Source organism: Falco rusticolus, chromosome 4, assembly GCF_015220075.1.
Source record: "Falco rusticolus isolate bFalRus1 chromosome 4, bFalRus1.pri, whole genome shotgun sequence".
In the NCBI taxonomy this organism is placed as follows: Eukaryota; Metazoa; Chordata; class Aves; order Falconiformes; family Falconidae; genus Falco; species Falco rusticolus.
In genome coordinates, this window is record NC_051190.1 from 99,205,845 (window position 1) to 99,219,674 (window position 13,830).

Sequence of the window (13,830 nt, forward strand, 5' to 3'; positions counted from 1 at the left end):
TCTTATGAAGCTGCCTTTGGGAGCTTGTCTGTGAGGTTTGAGTATATTGTGCAGTTACAGTAGAATTTGGCTGCTTTTTAAACTAGCCTGTGATGCAGTTGAACTGGATTTTCTTATACTGTACTTCGCAGAGAAATCAATGTATTTGTACCATAAGTAGTATAAGTCCTTGGTACTGTAGCACTGTTACGTTTTCACCAAAACATACGTGACAACAACTTGAAAATCATCATTCCCTGGGAGTCAGGAAGCCAACTAAATACAGTGAGGTGCCAACTGGAGTGAAACTTGAATGTTTCATTTATGTACCTTGTGAGAGTGGCAGCTACCTGATACACGCTTGTGCAATACCTAGACTTACCAGAAAATAGGGCTCTCTCTTTCCTAGTACTGCAAAACGGGCAGCAAAAGGTGTCATGGTATCTTGTCTCTTGACATGAGAGCGTTGCTTAACTGCTGGCTGCTACCTTTGCTCTGGATCAGTGTTTCCCAGCTGTGCATTGCGGTTCCTAAGGTAGTAATAGGAAAGTTTGTAGGAGGTCACACACAAAAATATTATTCATAATATTACTTATGTGGATTAAAAAAAGGAGAGTAAACATAAGAGAGTAAGCATGATTTGGTTTGTCTTATTTCTGATCAAAATAACTAGGACAGTCAGGTTTGCATAAAGACAGATGCTTAAAAGGCACCGTGATTTCAAGAAGATTGAGGAACACATACGTGCAGCTCAGAGTCTCCTTTTCTGCCTGGTTGGTTTTTTTGGTTTCGGAGGGTTTGGGGTTCTTTCTTCCTTTTTACTGTGAGTGGGATTTTAGGACCTTGGGCATTTGGGAATTCCAGAAGCCTGGCAGCCTGGTCAGAATGTCGCTCTGGGTGCAACCACTCTGTATTTGTGAAGACAAGTCATAAATCACATATGGAAGGAGTCAGTTCCTTTGTGGAATGGGTGCTTTGCATGTCTACAGTAAATCCAGTATGGCTTAAATATGTCAGATTTATGGTGTATGTGTAGACCATCTGTCAAGCGCTTCTGACTTGTCTGTTCACGCCCTAGTACTTTGTAAAATACTGGGCAGAAATTCTGTAAGCTTTTGCCACCCAGAGAGAAGAGGCTTGTGCTGTGTTTATCCTACTGTTGTTCCTTGTCTGTCATTTTAGAGCTTTTTCTTCCAGTCCATAACTGTGTAACTAGCAACAGTGTCTAGGAATGAGACACTCTTGTTGGCTTTCATAAGCCATAGATCAGGCATTTTTTCAGAGCCCCTGAGGTGTTTGAAGGCAGGGACAGTATGTTGTAATAGCACTTTTTTCATCTTGAAAGCTTAGCATGTCAATATATTTTAAATGCTTGCAGACACTCATGGAAAACTGCTGTTTTCCTGGCATCCTTGCCAGGACTTTGGCAGGGGACGACCTTGGTACCTCTCCATGAGAAAACTGTAAATCCCACTGACCATGAGCTCCATATTGAGTCAGAACCTCAATTGTTCATCAAGTAAGCCCTCCAGCTTGATAAATTGATAAATGCCTGTGAAGAGATATGTCAGTATCTACTAAAACAAAGACAAAGGCACGAATAAATGAAAGCGTACTTGTATTCTTTGATTTTATTTTATCTCCATATATTTTAGCAGATACAGTTGTTGTAGTGTTTGATTCATTTTACAAATTCAGACTAGAAATTCCAGGCCCTGTATCTGAAGATTAACTTAACTTTTCGTTACATTTCTGCCAATGCTTTAACGTTATTTTGTATATTTGACACTGGGGTAGCATTTACAGAGATCTAAAATGTGCCTCCCACGGGGTACCGGGCTTGTTGAAGTTTAGAGTGAGCCAAAAAGGAGAGGTTAAAGGTCATTTTTGGTAGTTACTGAGAAGGATTTACTGTTCGTTGGGGAGGATATTGTTGTTGCTATATGTATGCGGAATGACATACAGAATGGGTTTTTTCTCCTCTCTCTCAGTTCTCAGCCATGAACTTATACCTCACTTCAAGCTGCAAAAGTATATGGAATGATAGCAGAGGAAAAGAAATGGAACTGACTTATTAGGCAAATGTGCGAAAGTTTTACAGAATAGTTGGAGAAACACAAGATTATTAATTTTTGGTACAAAAGAATCTGTACTGCTATTTTATTACTGATGGTTCCTTTTTCTGTTTTATGTAGATGTTTGCACGTGTACAGATTGTTCGCTACACAGCTATTTAATTGCCTGCTACTGTGACACTTTTAAATTTACATCTTGGGATTTTTTTAGGTGTTTGGGGTTTGTTGTAGGTTTTTTGGGTTTGGGTTGGTTTTTTTTCTTTTCTTTTTTTTTTTTTTTTTTTCCCCCTACTAAACAGCTCTAGTAGTTTCTAGGAATTTCAGGATTTAGTTCTTGCCTGATGCCTAATTTTGATCAATATGTTCCACTTGGAACTGCACTGTACTGTCTTGGCTAGTCTGCAGGTTCAGAAATTCATCTGAAAGTTGAAATGCAGTGAAAAAGCTGCTGAAACAATACCACCAGAATTAGTAAATAATTCCCTTGGTTATATAAGATAATGAAAGTAATGGAGATGCTATATAGTGAAACTAATTGTTTCTTCAGTGTGGTCTTCATAATTCATAGAAATTTCTTCAGGTCTTCCATTCTGTTGTTGTCTTCTCCAGTATCCATAATTTTTTGCGATTTTCATAATATGCATTTTAAAAGAGGCACCCAGAAAGGCATAGAGAAGAGGGTTCAGGCAGGTATGAAACAAAGCTATGCTCTTGGTGACCTGGAGTGCAACATCTATGGTTTTGCTTGCATCACAGTCAGTAATCAACATGTAGATGATATCTATGGCTCGCCAGAGCTTAACTATGTTGTAAGGTAGCTGGGTGATAATGAAAGCAGCCACTACTGCCAGCAGAACCATAAAAGGTCTAGATTTTTTAACATTTGCAGATCTAAAGATTGCTCGAGCAGTAGCTGAATAGCAGATCAGCATTACTAGGAAAGGAAGCAGAAATTCCAGGATAATTTCCAAGATTTGAATGGTTGCTTTTAAGAGTGTTTCCATGTTCATTGGAAATACAGGAAGGCATTCATTCCTGTCATTGTGTTTCTTGACTTGATTAAATATCAGTTCAGGGATACTGAGGAAAATAGCAGACAGCCAGACACAGATGCAGGTAACACTGCAGTGTTTACCAATTCTTCTATGACTCTGGGATTCGGAAGTGGCCTTGTACCTATCCACACTGATACAGGCCAGGAACAGCATGCTAGAGCTGAAATTCATGGTGTACAGAGAAGAAGTGAGCTTGCACATTGAGTTTCCAAGTTCCCATCCCTGCACTGCATTTGCAGCCCAAAAAGGGAGTGTAAAGAGCAAGAGCAGATCAGCAATGGCTAGGTGCATGATGTACACATCCGTCTTAGTCTTCGGTTTCTTGCAATAGGCATAAATTGCAACCACTAATGAATTTCCAGCAACTCCAACAGTGAAAGCCAATGCATAGAACACAGGGAGAAATAATTTACTGAAATTTCTCACATCACTCTTTTCACAGAGAAGCTCATATGTATTGTAATCTGTTACAGAGTTGAGATAGTCTTCTTCATCCTCAATCCAGTAATCGGTTGAGTTATTCGTATCCCAGCCCATGGCAAAGCTACAAGACACAAGAAAAAGCAGGGAAGAAGGGAAGACCAAACAAATAATACTGGGTTTACATTTTAAAAATTCTGTTGAAGCCTAAATCCCTTGCTCAAGGTTGCTTACACATTTTAAGTTTAAAGAAGTTGGATACTGAGAATACATTAGAGCTAGACAGTGATGGAGGCAGAACAGACTGTCTCACATTCTTACATCAAATAGGGTAACTGACTACATCCGCACATGCAATACAGAGTAAAAGGGATTAAATTTAAATGTTTTCATTAACCTTAGTGTTTGAGATTGCAAGGTGCTTGGAGTGCACCTCACTGGTCTCCACCTTTCAGTTGAGGAGCCATCATTGCTTAAACTGCTCTGATGGAGTTACGTTTAACAATATTAATTGCAAAATAAATGTGTACCTTTGTAGGGTTGAAATTACACCTTCCTCTCTACAGCCTCTACAAAGCAAAGATGTACCAGCTGAAGGCTGTAAATGCTATTACAATAGAGTGCATAAGGAATACTAACAGATTAAAGCTGAGAGGCAAGCAGAAATATTCTGTGCCTACCGTCATAAATTTTGGCAGATCCGGGATACGAGTGTAACATAGGGAGAGTGTGCTTGCTTGTTTCTCAGGCACACATATACATGCCTGTTACATAAAGCACAGCAGTAGAGTCAGTTGCTGAACAGCAGTAGAACAAGCTTAGTTTAGTCTCCATCCCACACAGTGAGCCATGCCCATGTGGAATTTCATACAGAATCAAGTTGCTGTGGGTACACTGCAATTTACAGCTGGAGAGTTCTGAGGATATGTCAGAAAGGAATCTTACTGCATACAAAGCTGCCCGCAAGTACCCAAACAGCTCAGAAACTCTCCTGTTTTTCATGACAAAGTACTCTGTAAACAACTAAGGCTCTATTCTTGCTGCCAGCTTAGGGTTGAAGTTTGAGAGTTCTTATCTTCAGATAAGTCTTAAGCAAGTCATGTCCTACGGTATTCTCTTCTTTTCCTGGAATTGTGTTCATTGACTAATTTGCTGAAATTCTTTCTGTTGTCAACTACAGTCCAGCAGTGCCCTGTTTTCTTGAAATAAATGGGATTAAGATTTCTTAACAGCACTAGCAAAAAGCAGCTGAGAATTAAAAGCACATCCCCCTTTCTCATCATCTGCAGTGTTTCGGAATTTGAGGCCAGCGTTTCTGAAAGCAGATTCTTATCTGCTATTCTGCCCGAGAGCTACAGTTTGGCTTTTTCAAGCTTCAAAAGTTCCAAATACCATTTCTGTTTTTCAGGGTTTATATGAAGGGTTGGCAAACCTTTATTGTGAACAGTATCTCTTAAAAAAATGTTAATATATTCTGTCTGGCAGGAAAAAATGATTGATCTTGTATTCAGGGATGCAGACCAATTAAATAGAAAGGAATGAATAATATCTACTTTTGCTTGATATTTATTTTTCGGCAGTGAATCTGCAATCTAAATTTTTTTTAAAGTGTGTTAGAAATGAACTGTTTGGTTTGGCTTCATCCTTAATGACCTCCTTGGATTACTCGGTTAACATTTCAAACCACTTCCCATTAAACCTTAAAAAGGATTACTTTTATTTTAAGTCTTGTAATCTGTCATTTACTGCTGCCTAAACGAGGTGTGCAGAATGGAAAAATACAGCAATTCTATTTATTATTGCTGCGAGAGATGTCTGTTCTATGCCTAACAAGCTATTTTAGCAGGATTTTTCAGCATGGGTAATCTTTTGCAGCTTTATGGCACTTTGAGGAGAGATTCAGAGATCAGCAGCAAATTTATCTTTTTTTTTTTTGTTGTGGAAGAGAAATTGCTGTAGGGAGAGTTTAATCCATTTAGCCAAGATTAGAATTAAAATAAAAATGAAACTGAAAAGATTTGCTTGTGATCTAAAACACTTATTGCAGAACCCATCTGGGAATGCTTAATCAAATTGTATCACTGGCAAATTTGCTTGAAAGACAAACAATAAACATTTCGGTGCAAACTTCAACAAGTCTGCATATCGCAAAGAGGTTTGGCAGTGGCGAGGAACATACTCTGCTGCCTTGATAGGCTTTTGCCTGACCTGAGTTATTGACAGAAACAAAGTTACCTAAATTCTAACCGCTGAAATTTCTCCCATAAAAACACAGTTATGTTTTGGCTAACATACCCATTCATGTTTGTCATTCCTGTTAATCTTTTTTCTGGGGCGCATGTATACATGCTCATTACATAAAGCAAAGCAGAGTAGTGCCGTGGGGTGCTGAACGGTGCTGGAATAGGCTTAGTTTAGTCTCCATCCCACACAGTGAGCTGCCTTAAGCCTATGTGGAATTTCATACAAATTGCTGTGGGTACAGTGCATCTTACAGCTGGAGACTTCTCAGGATGTTATGCACAGAAAACATTCTTATTGCATACAAAACTGCCCGCAAGTACCCAAAACAGCTCAGAACCTCAGCTGTTTTTTTCAAGTAGTGTTTTCTAAGAGGTATATTAATAGATATGTTAACAGACAGCCTGTATGTTTTCTTGCAGAATTACTCCAGCCTTACATTTAGACACAAATTCATTGTTTCTGTGTGTTTAAACTTGACAAGGGATTTTATGAGTATTCATATACAACATTCAACATGAAGTTAATATCCCAGTTTAAACAGACAGGGTTTTTTTTTCTTTCATGAATTAAAGTTTTCTGTTCTTCTGCTAAACAAATCTAATTTTAAGACTGGAAATGAGCATGTGCCTTAGTGAAATGATGTATTTCTGTAAAGCCAACTTAACTACATTAAATCCTAGCTCTTCTCTATGTAAACAAGGTAAGTATATCACACATAATATACAGAGCAGTAAATATTAAAAAAAACTAACCTCCTTTTGTCAGTAGACTAGTAGCCGGTACTGCAATAGAGATGTGCTTCAGTGAAATGATCTGAATTGGTCTGACACATTGCATTTTGTCTTCAAGCACCACACCCTCATCTGGAAGTCAGTTGCACTTTCATTTTGGCTTGTCAGTTAAAAAAAAAAAAAATAAAAAAAATAATCTGGCTTTCCTGGAAACTTCTCATGTTGAACACATACATTTCCTACATTCCTCCCTGTTCCAACCAGAATGTGAGTGGAAGGTCAAGACTCTCTTACTCTTTCACTGTGGTGTTGGTTGTTTTATTCTTGAAAGTCTAAATATTTTTTTTACATCATCAAAAGGCTTTTATCAACTCAAACATTTAAAAGGTGAAAAGGAGAGAAAGAAGGGGAGGTCTGCCTGGGGCAGAGTTACCTGTAGGGAGTCACTATATTTTTGCCTCAGGGGACTACTGTGCATTTAATGGCTGCCTATATAAGGTTTTAAGGGATCCTTATATTCCCTTTTTAATTAACTTTCTAGGGGATACAATGGAGAGATGAGGTTACTTTTTCTGAGATGGTGAAGGTTGCTGTTTCAGTATGTGGTACTAAACAAAACCAGGAAGATGATAGGGAAAAGATGTGAAAGCACATGGTAAATTGGCAAGCAGAGTATAAGCAGATAGTCCTGCACCCTGTAGGTATTTTTGTTTTATTTTAGAGGAAAGGGAAGATGAGGAAGTTGTGCCATTTACATGCAGACATTAGCATTTCTGCGCTGAGGCATGAATCTACCAGTGCTAAGAATTCCTAAAATGACTGGATCTTGCTTAAATTTCCACAGTCTTTACAGCTTCAAATTGGTCTCTTCTGCAGAGTACCTTGTGCAGACTGTCAGGAGCCTTCCATGGTCTTCCAGAGCTTTTATTTTGTTTGAATTATCCTGTATCCTCTAGCAGTCTAATGAGTTTCAGTAAATGCAATATTGAAGGCCAACAACAGAAAGAGATTTTGAGCAGACAGAAGTCAGGTTTTGCTTTGTGATACATTGACTAAATGGATGCACGTGCCATGGGTGGATTAGCCATCTGTGTTCTTCAACTATTTTGGAATGTGTGAAAGGAAAGGTTTTTCAAAATGGGCAGCTAAGAATGTAATGGGCAGGCGTTTCCCACATGCTTCTATCTTCATTTGAATTCACAACAAGAAAGAAAAATGGGTTGGAAGAGGCATTGGAATCTAGAGAAAGAGTGCTCCTAATATTTCTGAAATGTGTTTATCCTGAGTTATCACAGTACTTCACAGCAGCAAATAAGACATTTGTGTTGCTTCCAGCCCATCTGCTTCTTGCAGGTCCTATCATTGCTTAGATGACTGAGCTATATCTCTTTGCGATAGGTGAATCTCTCAGTTCTGAATAGGCTTTGTCTCAATACGGTCCCCCACAAGACAGAACAATCGGGCTAGGACTAAGAAAGCTTCCAGGGAAATATCTCCGTGTGTTGCCTGCAGAAAAGAAGACTGTGTTACCAGTGCCTGAGAGGCCCTGTGGCCAGCCTGTAGGAACGCTGTTCATGTAAATCTTGTGCTGTTTATTACAGTGCCCCAGCTCCTTGTGACTTTGCAGGGTGCAGGGAGGACAGAACCTTCCAGTCAGGGTTCAGAAGTAATACTGTTGTGTAGTACTACATTTCAGTATATGGCCCTATAGGCTCAAAAATAATAAACATCATAAAATAAGTAAGAGTGAATGCAGCATGACAATGGATCTTGTTTAACAAAGAAGGACTTGTGGCTGTGTAAAAGTGGGATGAAGGTGAGGAAAAAAAGATGCTTAAACTCAGCAGCTGCTCTCACTGGCACCATCTGAGACTGTGCGCCCTCCTGGGAACAGTTAGCAGCCACATTCAGTGGCAGGACATAGCCCTTGCTGATTAGCTGCAGAACCCCAGCACTGACTCTGTCTTTACCGGTTGTAGCAAATTTGCTTGCAGCTACGTTATGATCTTTGTCATATGTGAACCAGATGCTCAGCAGCGTTATCTGGAGAAGATGAGATAAAAATGTGGAATACATTGTGCTAGTGGATAGAAATTACTGCAGGCTCTTGGGGTGTCCTCTTTGCTCCTTCAGAAGATTCCCATATGACAACAATCAATACCATGCTGCCATCCACCCTACTGCGTCCGGTTTCTTCTTGTAGGAGAGTCCAGAATATGTGTTTATCAGTGCCTTTCTAGGAAGCTGCCAAGTCTGTAATGTCACCACAGTCCTCTGATCTTTAGCAGAGTGAGGTAACCCACTGGGCTTACCAATGCAGCAGCCAATACGGCAAGAGTCATAGTTACTCTGAGCATTCATGCAGTAGACGATCCTGTCTTAATCACCTTAGACAAAAATTTGAAGACTGGACACTGAAAAATAGCTAATTAGGCTGCAAGAATTAAGTGCTGTTGGCTTCTGAAACCAGGTTATATGGCAGCTTCTTTAAGTAAAGGTTGTACTGTCCGTCTGTGCCACATTTAGTATTCTCCACCAGAAGGAACCTGTGTAAGTTGGTTGTGTGAGGATCAGTAATCTTAAGCATATTACACCCCCTGACAGCAAAGACTAGGCTTTTAGTAGGATTTTGATCAACCCTCTTAGCACATTGAAAAATATAGTCTTTGCCTATGTAGGTGCCATGAAGAGTTAAAAAATGTAATACATTAAACTTATAATGTTTCCCAATGTAGCAACATTACAGTTTAAAAGTTTTGGATAGGTTGTGCAGACATATATATGAAGAAGCTTCTTAAAAAGCTTATCCATATGGAAATATGTTTAAAACTGACCTTCTAAAATCTCTATTTCTATTTGGTCCGTTGTGCATTTCTTGCAAAACTACTGTCTTAACTCCTGCCAAAAAGTCAGGCTTCGCTGACTCTTCTCCCCCATCCTCCAGCAGCTTCTTTGAATTCCGTAAGTGTTGTAAAAATGCCATTTACGAATCAGAGGTTTATTCCCTCCAGGCAGTCTGCATTTCTTCCAGAGCACTGGAGTCTGAAAGACTGAAGTCTTGCATTAGACCAGAGCTCTTTCTGGTGTTTATGGGTCAAAGCTGCATAAAACTTGCTTTAGGTTTTCAGGACTTTAGAGTCTAAGGGATGCCTTTGCTGTGTTCAGATGGGAAGAAGCACATAGAAACAGAGGTATTAATTTGCCTTCCAGAAACTAGTACTAATGATTTAGAGCATCTAACCAGATGTCTATCTCTCGGTGAACTACTCTCCAAGTTCAACATGAAAGCTTCTTTGGATTTTTTTCATACAACACGGTGAAATTTGTCTTTTCTTGAAGCAGGGATGTGGCTTGAGGATTGTTTACGAAATAGTTTGTGAAGATATTCCAGAAAGTCAAAATGTCTTTTGTTGTAAACATCACTTCAAGATAAATGTTTAGAAAATACCACTTTTGCAATTCTTTACCTTCTGTGGAAAAGGAGAAGAGTTAAATACCCCTTAAGAGTTGTAGCATTTCTCTTTGCAGGACAGTGCGTTCCAAAGCATATGTTGTGTTATTTTGGGGTTGGTCACGCACTTGTAGTTGCCCAAATGAGCCAACTGTTTGAGAGCTACCTCTGTTTTTTACCAAGCTGATTTACGTCCTCCCCCCCCCCTTCCCCCAACCCAGCTTTTCACTCAAATATTTTAGCTCATGAGCATTGTACAGCTCAAGGGCCACGAATATAATCCCACTTCAATAACAATGGGTGAAAAGCATGTTGCAAAGTTTTGCATATCGCATGTTACAGGAAAGTAAACAGCCAGCGGTCTGGCCCACAAAACAGGCAGTGTTTATCAGAACGAAATAAATCTGTCTCCCGCTTCCCAGCCATCACTGTGACTGTGTTTAGGAGGAAGTAGCTCAGCTCAAAGCCAGGTGGTTGTATTGTTTAGACCAGATGTTCCCAAACCTTGTGATAGCAGCTGCCAGAGAAGTTAAAAAATCATCTTTGTTTCTGACCTCAAAACAAACCCAGTTGGTGCAGATCAAATCTTGAATTGTATCTCTGCAAAGCTTGTCATCTGCATTGAGATAGCAATAAAAAAAATACTGTTTGTTACATATGTCAGGTGTAATCAGGTTTTTCCCAGGCTCCCTAGCTTTGTCATCTCTGTGAGACTTTGAAAGGAATGAGAGCACGCTTTGGTACTAAGAAACTTTTAAAATAAAAGGTTGCGAGGATTAAGGCTCTTGGAAATAAGATGCCATTTTAATTAATGGTAGAATCTTCTTTAGGGCTTGTACATTAAAATGTTAGCTTTACGCTACAAAGACACGTAATGTTATCAATGCCTTTAAGTGCTGGCAGATTATTTTCAGGCAATGATTTCCATTCGGATACTTCTTTGGAGTGCAAACTAAAATTATTTGCATAAAGGGGGAAAAAAAACATTCATTCCAGAGAATTTACACTGAAGTAGTAGCAAAGCCATCATCATAACCCTTTGACAGCCTTATTTGTGTAATTTGGTTATATTGTGGTCAGCATTTCATTCCCACATAGATCCTCCAGTCTTTATAGCTGTAAGAAGGTTTACTTTTGAAATGGCAACATCTCAGCTTGAGGTGTGCTTTGGTATCACATAATGGAGAAAGAAGTAGTTAAATTCCATTTCAAACACCTTCTTGTTCTCTTTTCATAGGATTAGATGATGGAGCTGGATCCTTGAGGATTTGGATGTTTGGTTTTTCATTGTTCCCCTCCTCACAAGTCAATTCCCTTTTCCATGTTAAGCAAGAAGGTGTATTTTGTTTGTCTGATTACTCGGAGTATGAACACTGAAGTAGATTGCATGCTTTTGCTCCTGTGTCATGAAAGGAAGGGAGTAAGATTTATTCGTATGAAACTTCATTGGATCCTACATTGAGATTTTAATATTGAAAGCTATTATTGTGTTTGTGTTTTTTTTAAGGTGCTGGGAATCCAAATTGCAAAGTTGCAATTGTAATGGGCAAAACCAAGAACTCCTCAGCATCCAGGTAAGGATTCATAGGAGCGTGGAGAATTACCTAGAACTTGTTCCCTGGAGGAATCACTGCTTGCAAAAATTTTGTTAAGTGAAATACCATGAAGTGCCTTGATCAGTTGGATGTGCTCATGAATTACAGGGCGGTTTTAAACCTGTGCATGTGTCTGTTACTGACCAAGCTCCTGTTTTGCCACCAGCTGCTGCTGACTGAAGCCTTTCAACCTTACCGCTGTCACCAGCTTGCGTTGGCATGCTTCCCCCCTTGCACTGGCACTAGCTCTAGTGTTTGTTTGTGCAGCTGTGTGATGAATTGGATCAGGAAATTTTGGGGGTTCACTAACTTTATGTTGGCCACATTATTTCTATTCTGCATCAGTTGTTCCACCAACAACTATCTCTGGCTTGCAGTTTATTTCCAGAATGTAGCATACAAAATAATTAACAAGAGGAAGAATCGTGTGCTTAAATGATAAAAACCCCAAACTTCTGGGGTTCCTGAATGGAATGAGTACCGGTGGTACATCAGAGACCTGAAGGTATCTACTGTTTTTCACAAAGTTATCTGTAGGCGTAGAAAGTTAAGTTTGAAACATGGGATGCTTGTTCTGTGAAGATGTGGGAGCAGACAGCATTGTACATCTTTAATCAGACCTACTCATTCCATTCCTATCTGTGTAATATAATACTTCCCTCTTCATGTTTAAAATAAATGTTGTTGTTCAACTCATTACCAAACTAAAATTGCCTTTTACAAAAACCTACGCAAATGATGAATAAAATGCTTCGTGACTGGTTCCATTAAAATCACGCAGCTTGTAATGCAAAAGAAGTGGAACTTTTATATCTCTGAGTTGGATTTTAGCCCAAATTCCACTGATTAAGTTTTTAGATTTGGCTAGGTTCCGTTGACAAGTAAACACTAACTTACTTCCAGCCTACAGCAGGGTTTGTGCAGCAGCTGTGCAGACAGTGGCATCTGTAAAGCTCTTGGAAGCTGAATGCAAGTTCTTGGAGGGGATTATGTGATACTGCACTTGCTAGGACTTGCAACTGAATTCAGGGACCTGAGATGTCACCTCCCGTTCTGTGTGACTAATAGCTGACTTTAAATATTCTGAAGGAATTTAAACATTGGGATTTTTTTTCCTAAACTATAAGCAAACCAAGATGATGATGATGATAAACATGTTTTGAGAACAAAAACGAAAGGTGGTGGTGAGTGTGGGAAATTGACTGGGTGATGCAGAAGGGACAGAAGCAGTATTTTTACAGTTGTGGTGCATTAGATGCTGGTGTAGTACCTTTTAACTCGTTGACTGGTGATTCAGGGAGTGTTGAAGCATGCATGCCACACTGCATGCAGGCAGGGTGGCTGCAGTCAGTAGAGATAAATCTCAGTATTGGCTTTATGTGATGCTAAATTGAGGATAGAAAATAAAAGTGGTGGGAGGGGACAGAAGGGAGACTCAAAGTTAATCATAACGTGTGCATTTTGTCTTGATCAGGTACAAGCAGCACAGCATGATTATTGTTCCCATGGACACACCAGGGCTGAAGCTGATAAGACCCCTCTCAGTGTTTGGCTACCTGGGTAGGTGGTAACATTTATCACCTATACGTGTATTAATTTGTTAGTACTCTCAGAAGCTGCAGTAATACTAATAAATATTGTACATGAAATAAATGAGTGAAATGCATGTAATAGAAGAAGAGTTAGGAATTGAAGACCCATATTGTTGTCCTCCTCCATTTTACCCTGCTGTTGTGTCTTCTCTTTCCCTGTAGATGAGATCCATGGAGGACATTTTGAGATACACTTTAATGATGTGCGAGTACCTGTCTCCAATATAATACTGGGTGAGTTTCAGTATTAATTCCTTTTTAGTAAGTACAGTAATGAGCCAAGTTTTATGAAATGGTGGTTTATTTTATGAACCTGCTATGGTCAGTTGACTGCTATGGTCAGTTGAGCCAGGGTCTCAAACACGTGAGGGGGAGCCCACTCTTCCTTTAGCAGTCTACCTGCTGCTTGAATGTAACTTGTTCAGAGCAGAAAGGTAAAGGAAGGAAGCAGGGCAGCTGTAGCTGTCACGTGCAAATCACTTCCCTGAAGTAGAGCAAACCAGAAACTGTCAGTGGCATTCTTTGTCCAAACTGACTTCTCACAGACTTTACAGACTTCTAAAAAGAGTGTTCTGCTGTAGTCCACGGCTGTCCAAGCCTGAGTGCCTACAGACTTAGCAGAATGGAAAAAAAAGGAAGGAATGAGCAGGCCAGCACGTGACCTTCTGCAGGGAGAGCTTTGCTCTGC

At 39.6% G+C, this 13,830-nt stretch overlaps 2 protein-coding genes across 3 annotated transcripts in view; one reads left to right on the forward strand and one right to left on the reverse strand.

The window, feature by feature from the left end:
* Positions 1-13,830, forward strand: part of ACAD11 (acyl-CoA dehydrogenase family member 11) — a 33,846-nt gene that overhangs the window by 15,988 nt on the left and 4,028 nt on the right. For both annotated transcript variants that reach the window (XM_037383826.1, XM_037383827.1), the window contains exons 14-16: positions 11,463-11,529; positions 13,025-13,110; positions 13,305-13,376. In XM_037383826.1, coding sequence (XP_037239723.1) covers positions 11,463-11,529; positions 13,025-13,110; positions 13,305-13,376 — 225 coding nt within the window. The remainder of the gene's footprint in view (positions 1-11,462; positions 11,530-13,024; positions 13,111-13,304; positions 13,377-13,830) is intronic.
* On the reverse strand, positions 1,581-11,449 carry ACKR4 (atypical chemokine receptor 4). Its single transcript, XM_037383830.1, is given in 2 exon segments — positions 1,581-3,653; positions 6,526-11,449. Coding segments are annotated over 2 exon segments (1,161 nt in total). The 5' UTR covers positions 6,606-11,449; the 3' UTR covers positions 1,581-2,572.